Source organism: Pseudophryne corroboree, chromosome 3 (assembly GCF_028390025.1).
Source record: "Pseudophryne corroboree isolate aPseCor3 chromosome 3, aPseCor3.hap2, whole genome shotgun sequence".
Lineage (NCBI taxonomy): Eukaryota > Metazoa > Chordata > Amphibia > Anura > Myobatrachidae > Pseudophryne > Pseudophryne corroboree.
This window is the reverse complement of record NC_086446.1, coordinates 476432583-476450486: the sequence shown is the minus strand read 5'-3', so window position 1 is coordinate 476450486 and position 17904 is coordinate 476432583. Positions and strand designations below refer to the sequence as shown.

Genomic DNA, 17904 nt, shown 5'->3' with positions numbered 1-17904 from the left:
CTATTATGATATATCATTGCCTGGTTGCTGTGATAAATGGTTATTATTGCTAGTGTGTGTAATGGAAAGTATGGTGCAGGAATGCTGTGCGGTAAACTGACCTCGAGTAACATGTGGATGTGTAGAATGAGAGGCCCCTATTCCCCTCCTCCCTCCCCGGGCTGCAGACCCCAGAGCCAGGCATGGAGGGCTGTTTAAACTGACATTCTTGTGTGTGAGGATCTCCAATTGGTCCCAGCAGCAGCCTCACATCCTTCCTTCTGCTGATGTCACACACATGTAGGAACTGAGGCTGCATCATCTGCTGCTGCTGCTGCTGGGGGGGGGGATACAAAGCAGCAGCCAGAGCCTTCCCTGTGCTAAGTGTGCAGTGCTGGGATCTTATCTGTCTATCCCCCGGGAGTGTATCACTTGGGCTGGGGGCTTCTCTTGCAGGAGCTGGGAAGTGACAGGCATTCCTCTGCAGTGCTCGCTCCTATAGCTACAAGGGTTCCTGGCATGTCCTGATGGCTGCAGAGCACTGATCCCTGACCATTTCCACGCGTGGACTGGAGCCGCGGCTTCTGCATACATTGTTTATAGGATGCTGCGCTCTGCCTGAGAATCGGGGGCTCTGAGATCGCTGTCTGCCTCCGCTCAACCCTCATGATCTCAGGAGCACACTCTGCAAGGATTACCATCGTCTAGGGGTGCTGTGGTGTCCCTCCGAACTCCTTGTCACACCGCCTATTCCCTGCACTGGTTCCTTGTCAGCCTCTTATCATGTTGCTGAAGGAGTACAGGATCTGTATGCCACTGACTGTGGAGGAGGTAAGTGACTGATGATTTACCAAGTCCCAATAATAATAAGTTACACGTTTGTGTGTGTTTGTGGAGGGGGGGGGGGGGGGGGGGGTCATTATTAACCAGTTGATTTATTGGATGGGGTGACCTGACTCCTGTAGTGTAAGTAACCCATTAATCGCCAGAGTAGGGTGACCTGATTCCTGTACTGCTAGTAACCATTGGTCAGACTCCTATAGCCCCATTAGTCTCTGTGAGGGTGGGTGATTTCCTTCATCTAATCACCCATTTGGGTAAGGGTGAAAAGGTTCCTCCTGACCAGGATGAGTAGATTTATCTAGTAACTCATTCAGTTCTGGGGTCTTCTAGCATATTCCTTTAATTCCAGTAACCCATTCAGCACTTATCTGCTATTAGTTAATCCTCCTAGAACTGGCAATGCTTCCAGATCTACACTGAGATGAGTCGATGCATTTGTTACTAGCATCCATTGAGTCCTGGGCTGTGATGAATCATTTTCTCTGGTTCCGTGAAATGCTGGGCTGAGTAAACTACTCCAGTTCTAGTAACACATTCAGTTCTGTACTAGTTATAGTAATAAACAGGTTTACTAGACACTCGCTCTGTTCTGGCCTTGTGATGAGTACATTCCTATGATACTAGTGAACCATTAATTGCTATATTGATGTGAGTTGATTCCTTAAACTATGAATTGCTATTATTCCTATAGTAGTAGTTACCATTTCAGATCTAGTAGGCACAATTAACTCCACTAGTATTTGAAGTCTCGTTAGCCTTCTGACCTGGTGATTTGTATCATAGTGTACTATTCATTGTTGGGAGAGGATGATGTTGATACTCTGCTACTCAGTGGGTCATATGAATCCACTAGTACTACTATCCAGGTTACTATGTTACTTGCAGGAGAGGATGTAATTTTTATTGCTACCTTGTTACTGTATGGAAAAAACTGGATAGGTTATCATATCCTCTTGTGCAAATATCCTGCTTTTTATTGGCATTACCTGAGGCGTCTTGTTCTTGCAAATCGATTCATCTAGTACTAATAACTGTTAGTTGTCAGAAGAGACAGTGACATTGTTCCTCTACTTCTGATAACCCATTCATTGCTGAACGAGTGTGTTGAATTAAACACTAACCCTTTAATTGCTGGCGTAATCATGGGACATGGATGCTCTATGCCACTCTCAGTGTGATCTGACAGTCTTTATTCTGTGACTTGTGAAATGTTCATAGTTTACACCCAACTGATCAAAATACTTGTAAATCTTTCACGTTATAACTGCCCCATTCTAGTGTCTTCCTTTTCAGTATATTAATATCTGGTTTTGAAAATATCCAGGTGATTTTTTGCACTATTGATGTTTGGCTTCAGCATACTGTAATGTCACAAATCAGGTTTTATTTGTGATGAGATCTGTTACTGTTCATATCTGAGAGTCAGCCCTGAGTTAAGAAATTAGAGAAATAGTTTTAGTCATGTCAGAGCACTTTCTGATCCGTCTCTGTTCCTCTATTTACGTCATGAACACTTGTACACATCTGTGGGTGCTGCCCCGCAGCCTTTTGTATTGGGAGAACGCTGTGTACATTTGTGCCAACACTGCTGTCTAGTCTGTTCCATTCTCCTGGCAGCAGACATAATATATTGTTACATTACGTATTGTCACTACTTGTTTTACTATGTGAGACCTTTGTACACAATTCTCTCTTTTTTTTTGTGCTTAAGACTGATTCTTTCATTTGTTGAGCCTACAGTATTTTAATAGCCACAGGATGGCGCTCTATCAGCTTATACCTGAAATTCAGAATGTGTGTATATATATAGTAACATATAAACGATAAGAGGTCTGTACATCAAATCTGTTGTTATAGCATCTTATGTATAGCTGCCATGGTAACTTCTGGTTCCATTCCTCTGTAGACAAATGCAGAACATATGGAAATTCACAGGGTTGTCTATGCATCATTGTTCACATAATATGTAGTTACAATTTTGATCTGCTGGTCTACTGTAATAGCTTTATTTGTCACTCAGTTGTATTTGCTGCCCTTGTACCTCAAGTTGCCAGCACCCTATGTCAACTTAATACCGCTATAATTCCAGTGGATTTATAAATAGTAATATATTCACGAATCCTAGCTTATACCACATATTGAGATTTAATATATATATATATATATATATATATATATATATAACATACATTTGCAGTGGTCAAGGAGAGGCTAACCAGCACGCAGTAGGGGCAGCCATTTTTGTTGTTGTTATTTTGCTAAACTAATATTAAGCACCTCTGGAGTAAGTTGTGACCAGAAATCAAGGCTGCTTGTGGGTTGACTGCGGGTCTGTAATGGATATTTCTGGATACTTGCAGCTAGCTGAATTGTCCCATATGTATAAGTGACTGGTTCATTTTAATTTCCATTATAAAACATACTTTTTTTCTTACATTGACCAATGTGCTCATGCACATAAGATCTAAATGGTCACCAAACACAAGTGAGTGCACACATGTCTACAAACACCACGAAGCACTATACAACATATAATAATATACTGTACTATAAATGTAAGAGCCAGGTTAACAGTATTCATACAGACCTACATATCATATATCATATGACATATGACAGCTTGGTGGGAGAAAGAATGACTGAGTGATGAAAATTAGGACAGTTGAGAAGTGTGTCATATACTTTTTACATCTTGTGCCTAGGGAATCAGGATACATTTATTAAAATGCTAGGATCTGGGTTACATTTTATTGTTTGCAATCTCTAATTTCTTAGGATCCTGTATGAAATTATGAGTTGGGTGCATCTATACAAATGTTATTATCAATGTTAAAAAGTAAATAAGATGGATGACAGCCCTTTGTATCATAGCCTAGCATTGCTGCGTTCAGCACCAGATGTTTTCCATAGCACATTACAAATGGGGAAAGTCTGTACTGAGAGATGTACATTCTGCATGGAGCCTACGTGAGATGCTGGCTCTGAATAAAGAGAAATTAGGAGTGAGTGGGTGCAGGCTTTGTAGCTCATTCAGGCTCAAGTCAGTCCTTTGGAATTCTGAGGCAGAAACATTAATGGGAGGAACCATTCACAAAATCTTCCCCGAGGCTGAGCGCGTAGACGGATCTGTAAGTGGAGAGTGCTGGTTATTTTTGCTTTATTTGAGCAAAATCTCCACAATCTAACTAGAGACATAAAGTGATTTCATTCCAGACGTCTGATCCTTGACAAATCATTTCCGTCTGCAGAAATCTAACATTTACACTGCATATACACTGCATAGATAGACCTTGATTTCCATGGACAGCAGTAAGATTCAGATCGATAGCTGATACTTCTCTGTTCCTGGTATTTAATACTGATAAACTCTAGAATTACACACACTACTACTTGGTGCGTGTGTACAGACATCTGAGCTGTACCACGTCTGTCATTCTGTGATGTACTTACATCATACTATCCAGTCTTATTCTGTATGTATGAGCTGCATAGTACCACTCCTCTTCTTATGTGTGATGGATGCAATTCCCAGTATCTTCTTTTATATTGTATTTATGGACAACTGTGTAGAATCAGTTATCTTCTTTTTTATGGTTTGTCATTTTCCCTGCACATTGCATTTCCATGTCATCACTTCATCTTTGACGGAGAACATTTCCTGCTGAATTCATTTCCCACTTAGTCTCAGCTCAGCAATAAAATGCAATCATGATTATGGTCAGCGTTGTAGGATGGTAGTCCTTTTGGCCGGTAAATCTATCTTTCTCTAGAGTTCTCTGTCAATGTACAATGATTTGCATGTTCTGTAGAATTGTATTCATATATCTCATATATAAATCTCATAGTCTGTCTGTAATGCTTGGTACACACTATGGGATATATCATTCGTACTGCCAACAAACAATGGTTATGTGCACCCGATATGTCTGTGAATGGCGTGATTCACAGACATATCATGTCAGCCCTGCAGCACGGCAGATGGCGATATATATCAGGCACATTTATTGGTACATCTGCCTGTGTGTACAGGCTACTGACCAACCGACCCATTATGCTGGGTGTAGGAACAGCCACCAATGACATCACAACTGGGCAGGCAAATTGATATTCCCGCCAGCTGTGATATCTGGCCAGACATATTCTGCGGTTGATTGATAAGTGTGTATGCTTACCAAAAATGGTCGCAGGGTCCGTTGGTAGGGGGGCGCTGTTACTAAGTGTGTACCAAGCCTAAGACTTTATGCTTAATGTAGATATTAAATGTATTTGAAATGTTGTAAACTTGTAGCTGTAAAATGTGTCTAAGCTGGATACACACTAGAGGATATCTGTCCAATTTTCTGGTTGGGACAAAAATCTGGTAATCTATGGGAGCAAATGACAATTGACCATTTCCTCCCAAACACTGGAAAACAGACAAAAATGGATGTTCAGACAAATGTATCCAAACGACTATTTTTGCCCATTTTCTGTCTTTTGGGAACAAATGGTTGATTGTCATTTGCTTCCATATATTACCAGATTTTCGTTCTAACCAGAAAGATTGGACAGATAATCTTATAGGGGTCTATTCAATTGATCAAACAAGTCGGAAAAACGGCCTTTCCCAACTTTTTTAGGGTTTAAATAGTTGTCCTTGAAATTGTCTTTGATTTTCACTATTGGCCAATTGCACAATTAATTTGCTATGTTTCTGCTAAATATGGTGCATTATTATGTTACGACATGATTATGGGGGTAATTCAGACTTGATTGTAGATGTGCTAAATTTTACGATCATTTACTCTAACATGCGGGGACACGCCCAGCACAGGGTTAGTCCATGTCAGGCCCTACCCCTCCCCGCACAGGTACAAAAGCATTGCACGCCGGCGATGCTTTTGTACCTGAAGAGTAGTTCCCTACCAGCGCAGCTCCTGTGCACTGGCAGGGAGCTACTTGTCGCTCTCCGGTTTGCAGCGGCTGCGTGTGATGTCATGCAGCCTCCGCAGCCCACCCCCCGCACGGTCCGGGCACGCCTGCGTTGCCTGGACCGTGCCCCCAAAACGGCGGCCCAACGACGCCGGACCGCCCCCTCCCATCCAGCGAACACCTCTTCCTGTCAATCAAGCAGAGGTGATCGCTGGGCTGAGATGCTGATCGCATCTCTGGCATCCGCCGGCGCACTGCGGCGCATGCGCAGTTCAGACCTGATCACCTGCTGTGCGAAAACGCACAGCAGTAATCAGGTTCTGAATTAGCCCCTATATTACAACAGATTGCAAAGTTACAATTTCAGATGAGGCAGGAACACATTAAATCTTAGTGGATGCTTCAGCACCACTGCAAAGTGCAATGGCAAATTATATTAAAATGTTGAAAAGTATACTTTAGCGAGTTGAGGACACATTGCCTTACAGTATATATAAGGCACTATGGGGGGATCCAATTACCCGCAATAGTGCTGCGGGCGTGAAAACAGGGGGGCGGGGGGGGTTACATTTTTATTTATCACCCCTATCCAAATAGCTAGCACAAGAAAAAAAACTTTTTTCATGTCAAAATACATAGGTCCTGCGAAAAGACCTATGTATTTTTGCTGCACTTATCATGGATAAAATGGGCACTTATCCGGATTATAAGTGTCAGCATTTGGGAATAAGCTCCAGCATCATGGCTAATTGGATATCCCCTGGCATATCCATTATCTGCAGTACATTATCGCGGATAATTGGATACCACCCTATATCATTGTTGTGGCCCCACGCACTACACCAGTGATGTTACTCTAAGCATTTACATCAAATTTGTGGCCCTGTGCACTACACCAGTGCTGTTACCCTATGCACTACATCTATGTCATGGCCCCACGCACTACACCAGTGCTGTTACCCTATGCACTACATCTATGTCATGGCCCCACGCACTACACCAGTGCTGTTATCCTATGCACTACATCTATGTCATGGCCCCACGCACTACACCAGTGCTGTTACCCTATGCACTACATCTATGTCATGACCCCATGCACTACACCAGTGCTGTTACCCTATGCACTACATCTATGTCTTGACCCCACGCACTACACCAGTGCTGTTACCCTATGCACTACATCTATGTCATGACCCCATGCACTACACCAGTGCTTTTTTCCTATGCACTACATCTATGTCTTGGCCCCATGCACTACACCAGTACTGTTACCTTATGCACTACATCTATGTCGTGGCCCCATGCACTACACCAGTGCTGTTACCATTTGCACTACATCTATGTCGTGGCTCCAAGCATTACGCTAGTGCTGTTACCCTATGCCCTACATCTATGTCATGGCTCCACGCACTACACCAGTGCTGTTACCCTATGCACTACATCTATGTCATGGCCCCATGCACTACACCAGTGCTGTTACCATTTGCACTACATCTATGTCGTGGCCCCACGCACTACGCCAGTGCTGTTACCCTATGCACTACATCTATGTCGTGGCCCCATGCATTACACCAGTGCTGTTACCCTATGCACTACATCTATGTCGTGGCCCCACGCACTACGCCAGTGCTGTTACCCTATGCACTACATCTATGTTGTGGCCCCACACACTACGCCAGTGCTGTTACCCTATGCTCTACATCTATGTTGTGGCCCCATGCACTACACCAGTGCTGTTACCCTATGCACTACATCTATGTCGTGGCCCCACGTACTACACAGGTGCTGTTACCCTATGCACTATGTCTATGTCGTGGCCCAACGCAGTACACCAGTGCTGTTGTTTAGGCTATACATTTACGGGCCCGATTCCCTGTTCTGATTCGTCAGTCGGCAGCCATTGATGATCATCTTTCTGTCAGCGGATCAGGAAAATACAGCATGTTAAAGATCCCCGACTTACTGATCCCTATCATGTTTTTGGTTTGGATTTCCAACACGGATTTCCCGGATTCCCCAACCCCGGTGTCAGCAGAACGGGCAATTGGCGAAATCCATCATAGATGTAAAGGTCCCATTAGCCTAGGCATTACGTCAATGTTGTGTCCACACACACTACACAAGTGCTGTGACCCTACACATTACACCAAAATATAAACAATTTACTGAAAATATTATTCATATGCTACATATCTTTAGAGGATGACATATTCCTGGCCCCCAGGGACAATTATTAATATTCTACACGTGGAAGTGTTTAACCATTTTTTTTTTCCGGCCAGCACCTTAATGTGAGTGGTGAGAAAGAAGGAGAAAGAGCTCCCATTTATCAGCTCTTGTTCCATTTCTACAGGAATATCTGTCACTGCTGAGTGATCACTGCAAGCACACCCTGACCACAAACAGGCTCTATGTTCTCCAACAGGACCAATCTACTAATATTCATGCAATAATTATAAACTCCTGCAAATATTATTTCTATCGTCTTTGACTTTTGATAGCATCGCATATAACCAGTGGGTTTGAATGTCATCCCTTCACTGTTCATTAGGAAAAGATGTGCATTTGTGGAATTATTAAATCCATACATTAAATTACAGTCTTTGGGATATTTGGAGGCATAAGGGAGTTCTATGTCCATATAAAAGCACAAATCTGTACAAGTCACAGAGATACAAACTGATTTCTAAAATCCATTATATGTTAAAGTAAGTGGTGTATTATTTCTTATAAAATAAAGATTTTGCTAAAGAACACAAGATATATAACTCTCCTGAGACCGTGAAGGGAATGGTAAGTGTATTCATCACCTCATTTAACTAATTCTACATTTGCAGGAAACATTTTGATAACTATGAAAACAAGGCTGGTCAACCAGTGTGGTTGGGTTAAAGTTCAATTATAACCTGAGCAGAATGAGGTCAACCATTTTGTGGATTGAATCAATCTTCATGAGAATGAAGCCCATAAAATGGTGGCCTCTTCTTTGTGTGTATGTGATTGGTACACTTTAAGATGCATTACCTCATTTGTGCAATAGTCTATTACTTGACATAAATGTAAAACTACAGCTCCCATGTGCCTGGTTTTCCTGGGATTGTTCACTTTTTCCTACCCACAAACATGTATTGGTTATAGTATAGTATAGCTCCTTTACTGTATTTAGGATACAAAATAAATCATAGGGGGGAGTTAACCCCTCTGGAACTACTGGGCAGGACAAATAATATTATGGAGTGGGGTGGGATTTGGGAGGGTGATCTGCTCTCTGTGGTTCTCCCAAGGACGGCAGACAAGTATGAAGTAATACACCTAAATAAAAACGATCCTCAGACATGTCAGGCTTATTTTAAAGACAGTGCTGATTCTGGAAGTTTCAAATGTGAATCTAAAGAGTGATGTCAATGGGATGAATGTCATCAGAGGACTCCAATGCTTTGGAATGCAGAGATCAGGTGGGCTGCAGTCATGGGTGATGGAGATTAACACTCCCCTTTTTTGTCGAGTTGGTGGCTGACCTTACTTATGAGATCGCTTCTCCAGATGGATTAGGATAGTATAGTATAGTATGCCCAGAATAAGCACAGTAAACAAAAAATCACCTCAACCCACACAGCTTCTGCTTTTCCCACTTACTGTTCAACTGTAAGAAAATCTTTGCTGAATTAGTCAGTTTTAAAAATGCCCAGAATACCAATAACTGCTGCCATATGAAATTAGAGGCAAGCAGATGCAGGATATTAAAACAGGATGACAAAAAGCCTGGTTACACTTACTCCCAGTGGTTGAAGTGGAAATTTTGAAGTGGGGGTATGAAAAATGTAAGATTGTACTTGTCACAACCGAGGGCTGGTGCCGACCATGGGGAAGCCTCAGTTGTAGGGGCTGAGGTATATGTGTACCTGGGAGGCAGTACAGGGTTCTTAGACATGCAGGGAACCTTTAGAACAAATGCCCGAAGGCGTGACCACGACAACAAGGGAAAGTTCAAAGGTTTTATTAAACACAGTTCAGAGGAATACTGATGACTTGGTACTGGTAATAGGAAACACAGTTCAGAGAAATACTTGGGATTGATGACAGAACACCGATGGTTACTTTGGGATCGTTGGTAAGCTTTGAGTGAAGCTGGGGTTCGCAGATAGAAATGCACTATTGTACTTAGAAGCACAGGTGAAGCATGAAGTGATGCTGGGAAGCCGGAGTTCAGACACAGGTGAATCAGGGTAGACTGTAGAGGGTTAATCACTGGAGTGTCGGGCTGTACTGCAGAGAAAGTCCATGGGAGAACTGCACACTGGAATCACTGAAGACAATTGAAGCACTGACATCTTTCCACCCCAGGAACAGGATATTTATACCTGCTGGGAAGCAGGGATTGGCTGGCTGATTAACCAGAGACCAGAGTGCAGCTGCTGTGTAATCAGGCTGAGAGCAGAGTGCAGCTGATAGGGTGAAAGGTAACATGTGATTAGGAAAACATGGCTGCGCCCATGGTAGCTTTTGGAGGGAAAGATTGTTTGTAACTTGAATGTGAGCTTTAACCATGAAGCTGCCAGAATCACAGTAAAGAGATTTGAGACAATGAGATGCAGCGTGCTGCACACAGACAGTGCAGATGGAATCCAGGCTTGGAACACTGGGACAGTCTCAGGAGGCATTTGGAAGGTAAATACTGATAAGGAATTACCTAGATCGTGACAGTACTTATGTGCGTGCCAAAGGCGTGCAGACCCTGGAGAAGGGTGCAGGTCCACTCAAAAGGGGAGTGTCCTTAAGTGTAGTGTATCACACCATAGTACTCCTTACACACCACAATAGTAGGACACCTTACAGATGGGTCCACGGTTATCTTGACTAGTTTTCTGCGCCTAGGCACAACATGATTTATTAGCATAAACCCTTAATCTATCTCAACTGCAATACAATACAGAGAACAGTACAGCAGGGGATTAAGTCCGACTGGCCAGTCTCAGTTAATCCTATTAAAGGTCAAGATAAATGTGGACCCATCTGTATAACACATTGTGCCATGCAGTAGTAGTGCCCCCTATACATTATGCAATACAGTAATGCCCCTTATACATTATGCCGTACAGTAATGCCCCTTATACATTATGCCGTACAGTAAAGCTCCCCTCGCAGCCTCTTAACGTCTCCTGTCTCTCTCAAGCAGCCTTTAACCTACCCCTCGTGCCAGCTGCAGCAGTCTTTCACTTACTCCTGGTGCCAGCAGTAGCAGGTCTGCCAGGCCAGGAAGGCATCCTTGCAGGGTCTGACAGTGAAAAGCGCTGCTATAATTTCAAATCTGATGCTGTCTACAAGTTGGTTGGAGCTTGCGGACCAGCAGCCAATCTCACCACTTATTGGCTGCCGCTCCACAAGCTCCAATTGGGTTGCAAACGGTGCTAGATTTGAAATTATGGCGGCTCTGTTCCACTGTCAGACTGCAGTGCGCGATCTGTAATCAGCTGGCGTCCAGCAATAAATCCTTCAACTGGTGGCATGAAGTGCTAGTAGATCTTCCGGCAGGTGGCACAGTACAATTCAGTGCCAGTATGTCATACCGTTGTATACCAGAACACTTTGAGCACTGATTACTCCACTTTTCTTACAATGGTTTTTATATAGCTGGTAAGTCGACTCAAGTTTAAGAGACAAGATGAACTAAGTAATTTATCTGTTTCTACATATCTTACAGTACATTTACAGGGTCTTTAAATAGGGCAAATTCTTCCGTTAACAATTTTTGGGATAATGGGAGAAAGACAGAAAATAAAGGCCCGATTCAGACCTGATCGTAGATGTGCCTAAAAAGGCACATCTACGGTCAAAAACTCTGACATGCGGGGGGACGCCCAGCACAGGGCTATTCCGTCTCGCATGCCAGGCTTTCGCATCTCACTGTGTGAGCACATGCAGAGCGCTTGCTGCGCGCGCGCACACAACACATACGGTTTCAGCCTGCGATTGCAGCAACCATGTCTGAATTAGGCCCTAAGTTGTTAACATTTGTTCAGTTCTATTTTATTGTGGTTCTTACTGCTGTCACTGGCTATCCTCCAATAATACTGATGTATGGCGTGAGCTGGCCATGCAGTGTTACTAGTACAGGAGCTGATGCTCACAATAACTTGTGTGCACCAAAATAAGATCAAAGTTGTGGAAAATAACCAAAATTAACCCAGACAGCTGCCTGTCTCCCCCCCTCCCATTCATCCGAGGAATGCGGGCACTGTTGTTGTGGAAACAAGGCTGGGGTCAGAGTGGACATAATTAGGAAGTACAGATCTTCTGTCATTGTGGCAGAGGCACTTTATCTCAAAAGAAACTCGTACACCTTAGTATGTGAGAGAGACATCTTAGACCTGAGTATGTGAGAGAGACAACACAAACATACACACACACTTAAGTATTTGAGGGAGAGAGAGATCATACACCTGAGTATGTATGTGAGAGAGACAACACATGCACACTCTAGTATGTAATTGAGAGAGATATCAAGCACCTTAGTTTGTGAGGGAGACAACACACAAGTATGTGAGGGAGAGCGAGAGATCATACTCCTGTGTATGTGAGAGAGACAACACACACACACACACACACACACACACACACACACACACACACACACACACACACACACACACACACACACTCTCACTCACGTTTGTGAGGGAGAGACAGATCATACACCTGAGTATGGGGGTGAGATACCATGCCTTGGAGAGAGATAAAGTACCAGCCAATCAGCTCATAACTGTTATGTTACAGGCAGTGTTTGAAAACTGACAGGAGCTGGTCAGTACTTAATCTCTCTCCATGGCTTAGTACATCTCCCCTATATATAAAAGAGACAAGCCACAGTATGTGACGGGGGGGGGGGGGGGGGGGGGGGGAGAGAGAGAGAGAGAAATCATACACCCGAGTATGTTATAGAGCCACAACACACAAGTATGTGAGGGTGAGAGAGATCATACACCTGAGTATGTGAGAGAGACAAGACTTAACACTCAAGTATGACAGGTAGAGAGAGATCATATTCCTGAGTAAGCAATAGAGACAACACACACACTCAAGTGTATGAGGGAGAGACAGATCATACATGTGAGAGAAACACAACACACAAGTATGTGAGGGAGACACAGATTACATACTTAGGTGAGAGAGACATGACACACACTCAAGCATGTGAGGGAGAGACAGATCACGCAAGGGAGCATGTGAGAGAGACACAGCATACACCCAGGTGTGTGAGTTTAAGACAGAACATACACAACATACACCTGAGCATGTGAGAGATACGCAACATGCACCCAGGTGTGGGAGGGAGACACAGACCTGGGTACGTGACAGTGACACAACATACACCCCAGTGTATGAGCGAGAGAGAGATCATACACCAGAGAGAGCAAGAGAGGCATATAACCAAGTATGTGAGGGAGAGACAGATCATACATACAGTATGAGTATATGGAAGAAGGATAATTCATCCTACAATTCAGTATGTGAAAGAGAGACTAAACATAGACTTGAGTATTTGACAGCAGTAGTAGAGCACATTTAATGGTAGCCATACGCTATGCTCCGCCCACCAGAAGGCCCATTGTTTAAGGGGGATATTTAATAAAACATATTTATCTCATAAACATCCTAGTGACATTTGGTGGACCCCTTCGTTCTAAGTAAGCATTCGTTACCTCTCATACCAAGAAATAAAGACACGGAGACTTGAATTTGGCAGAAAAATTGCTAGCTATTTATTTGACCCTAACCATAGCAAATCTGTAAATGAAAAACTTTTGTTAAGATGCCGAAACAGCCGGTATATGGTGGCAGAAAAAAGAACGGCTCTATTAAACTGACGCTAACCTTAAAAATGCTAAAATCAAAACCATCTTAATTTAAATACAAACTATCAAAACGGTAATAGGTGCTAGCTCCACCCCCACAATGACTTCCCACCCGGAGGGGTGCCCATTCCGCTGCCTCCCGGTCGGGTGGTCGAGCGGCCAATAAGTCGATGGAGGTGAGTGCACCTAAACCAAATCAAACTGTAAATCACTACAGCTTACCATACAACTACAAACTGACGTTCTTTTCCGCCAATAAATAGCCAACGATAAAACCAGCCAACAATTCAATGCCAAGGCACTCCGTGCCAGAACCTCTACCAACAGGGCGGGAGGGCGGGAAGGCAATTTCCCCAACCAGAGAGAGACAAAAATGGCCTATCCTTCCCTATATATACTAACCCTCCCCTCTTTCCAAGGGCTGTACTTTCCTACCAGCTAGGTCCACCCCTCACAAGATGTTTAACTCATTCCTTTCCTATGCTGTCAATTCTCTCTCCTTAAAGCTGGACAATGTGATATTTAAGTTTTCTGGAGATGGAGATAAATATCTTCTCTCCAATGACAGTTGCAGCACAGTCCAAAATTCAAACAGGAGAGACACACCAACTGCCAATGAGTCCCAAACAACAATGTCTGGCAGTGTTTGGGTGGCAGTTGATGTGGCTCCCCTATTTAAATTGTGGACTGCTCTGCAACTGCCACTGGTGAGGAGATATTTATCTCCATCTCCAAAGAACATAAATATCACATTTTCCATCTTTTATGAGATAATTATGTTTAGTAAATATTTATAGAATACAAAACCCACTGGCAATAAACGTAAATACAAACCATATGTGAAAGCAATGGGCACCATTTTTTAAATTAATTTAGCATTTTTGGGAGTTTTTCACCTCCTAAAATGTACTAAAGCTTCCTGTATTTTTCGGGTCGCTACTGAAGTCATAGTAATCTAACTGAAGCCTGTGATAGGTTAACAGTTTTAGCTGCTTCCTGATGGTTACTAACACAACAGCCATAGACTGAAGAGAGAAAGCGTGAGTAAGGCAGAAGTGGTGACAAATGGTCTACTTTGATACATGCAGTATCAGTCCTTATAAAATGTTCTTATGGGGCCCACAATTGTCTTAGGGGTCTATTTACTAAGCCTTGGATGGAGATAAATTCAGCGGAGATAAAGTACCACCCAATCTGCTCCTAACTGACATTTCACAGGCTGGGTTTGAAAAATGACAGTTAGGAGCTGGTTGGCTGGTACTTTATCTCCGTCAACTTTATCTCCTTACAAGGCTTAGTACATAGACCCCCAAGTTCCATTACTGGCTCAAATTAGCCTATAGTAGTCACTGATCCACCACTGTTTTAGTGAGAGACAAATGCCTATGTGTATGTTTAGATATTTCAATAATCTAAGATAGAGCATAGGACTACTGCAGTATTGTAATTTGGAGTATTTATATCCACTAGTACTGGCACCTTGAGTATTAACACCCGACAGTACTGTAGGGAGGTGAGTAGAGGTAGCAGTAGTGTTGCTGGTGCCAGCTCTAGTGTTGCAGCTAGTTATTATTCCCCACACATCTGCAAATACCAAGATTGATAAACTGGTGACATCCGCGTAATGACTTCAGATAATACTCGCAGGGGAAGTGCAGCAGGTGAGTGAGTTCATTCAGTCACTGACAGGGAGACATTTGGATAGCTGTGAAGACTGACTGATTGCTATGGAGTAAAGGTGTGTACACACGGGTCGATTTTTTCTTCCGATTCTGACTATATAGTCAGAATCGGAAGAAAATATAGTGCAGATCGCAAGGTGACAGTCACCTTGCGATCCCGATCCGATGCCGATGCGCGGCCCCGCGCGGTCGGCATCGGCCGAAAAAATAGGCTGTGCAGGCAAGTCAATCCTGACTATCTCTATAGAAGAGATAGGGTGCATACACACGGTGAGATTCGGACTTATCCGATTCTCACCGTGCGACAGGGGGCCGGGTCGGCACTTAGCCAGTATCGCAAGCACATAATGAGTGTGCTTGCGATGCGATTTTGGCTAAGTGTCAATCCTGACTATCTCTTCTATAGAGATAGTCAGGATTGACTTGCCTGCACAGCCTATTTTTTCGGCCGATGCCGACCGCGCGGGGCCGCGCATCGGCATCGGATCGGGATCGCAAGGTGACTGTCACCTTGCGATCTGCACTATATTTTCTTCCGATTCTGACTATATAGTCAGAATCGGAAGAAAAAATCGACCCGTGTGTACACACCTTTAGTCAGGATTGACACTTAGCCAAAATCGCATCGCAAGCACACTCATTATGTGCTTGCGATACTGGCTAAGTGCCGACCCGGCCCCCTGTCGCACGGTGAGAATCGGATAAGTCCGAATCTCACCGTGTGTATGCACCCTAAGAGATAGAATTGGGCACTGATGGGTAATGAACAGAGGACATACAAGCTTGGAAGGGGGTGAATGGGAGACAGATTCTGAGTGACAGAAACATGAATAGATAGACCTTCTTAGATATATACAGTTGACTCTTACATTGCAGGTGTAAGGTATTGGCTCAGTGTTAGGGCAGACCAGGTAGAGCATATGCCCTCAGACTTTAGTATTAACTAGGTAAAAGCCTGCCAAGATGATGGACACCAGGGCCAGATTATAGGGGAGGAGGAGGTTGCTACTCACACAGGAGCTGCCATGCTTCTGAAAGTTCTGCTGCTGGGACCTGGGACTATGTCATGCTGAGGGTGTAGCGTTAGCCATATATATATATATATATATATATATATATATATAAAATACCTCCACCGGCGTGCAGTATATCCTGTCACTGCACTGCTCACCCTGCCAGTATGATTCACCTTCTTTTTCGCCAGTAAGTGGCCACACGTGTCCCCGATGCCTCCGATCTGATCGCTGCGGGACCGTCCGGTGGTTCCTGCATCCGTTTCCTGGTTCCTGCTGCTACTTATTGCCGAGTCCCAGGATGACAAGTAACCTGGGTTGCAGCATAGTATATGGAAGAGGGTGTGCAGAGTATGCGGTATATGGCAGAAGCAATATATGGAGGAGGGATGTGCCCTGTATATCGGGGGCACTAAATGGATGGGTATGAGGGTGCAGTGTGTGTATATAAAAGCAGGTTAGGGTGGGGGGACAGTGTACATAGAGGGTGTGTGTGTCCTTGTCCCTCCAGTGACCGTCAGCGGCACCAGAGGTGAGGAGCAGCGTTAGATTAATGGAACTGTAAGTGGAAATAAATTAAAAGGATAGAAAATCCAGTCAATTTTAAATATTAAAGGTTGTTATAAGTGGCAACTGCCACACCAAAAACCTACCCCCACTCTCTCTCTCTCTCTCTCTCTCTCCCCAGCACCCTCTCCCCATATTAAGCAAGTGTGAAACAGTCAGATCAGTGTTTTTATGTAATTAGCAGCAGGCTGTAACATCTCCCTGCATTGTCACTTTCGGTTTCATTTGGTCTATGTGGCGGCCTCCAGTGGCCACCGGTGCACATAACAGAGGTGAGGAGCAGTTAGCCTTTTATTATTTAGGATGAGGATGCACAGAACAAGATTTTCATTTTCATCAAAAACTGCAGTCTATAGCTTTCCATGGGGTCACTTTATTCTATGCCCTGGCCCACTGCATGGTGTTTGTTAATGTCTGTCCTCTGTGTAAATGATGATTATGCAGATCTGCACCACATTAAGGGTCATACCTTATTGCCCTTAATGATGGTCCACTCTTTACACCAATTTCTAGGCTAAAGCTCTATGCGGCCCTGTGTCTTTCCTTACTTTATTAATAAATACAATTATTATTAACTATTATTTATTACATATATTCAGGAGTGCATACATACAGGTTAAGAACATGCGCTTAGAATTGTATCCAGTATCCAGTACAATAAGGGAGGAATTCAATTGAGTGCGGGAAATTAAAAAAACCCTGCTGCATAAGGGTTTTTCCAGCAGCCGCAGGGTTTTACTATTACAGAAAATGGGACGCAGTGATTTCTATTTCCTGCACCCCTAGAGCAAGTTTGAATTTTTCTAAAATTTTTATTTTTAGGAAAAATCCCCAGGGCTTGCTCTGGCAATATCTTATTTAGTCTGTAATTACTAACCTTCCGAAACGGTGTCTTCTCCAATGTTGGGATTCAGGTTTTCTGCAGCAGTTGTGAGTGTAAAATGGGTATGAGTGTCTTTGAGTGTGTGCGTGTGACCATCGGTGTGTATGTGACCCCCGCCCCCGTATGAGTGTGTTCCCCTCTGGAGGCAGCATTTTGGAGAACTACATCTCCCA

The 17904-nt window shown here is 43.6% G+C and overlaps 1 protein-coding gene across 1 annotated transcript in view; it reads left to right on the top strand.

Moving 5' to 3' along the window:
* The first annotated feature begins 211 nt into the window (after positions 1-211).
* PITPNC1 (phosphatidylinositol transfer protein cytoplasmic 1) overlaps positions 212-17904 on the top strand; it is a 478249-nt gene continuing 460556 nt past the window's right edge. The window contains exon 1 of the mRNA XM_063960825.1: positions 212-810. Coding sequence (XP_063816895.1) covers positions 763-810 — 48 coding nt within the window. The 5' untranslated portion in view covers positions 212-762. The remainder of the gene's footprint in view (positions 811-17904) is intronic.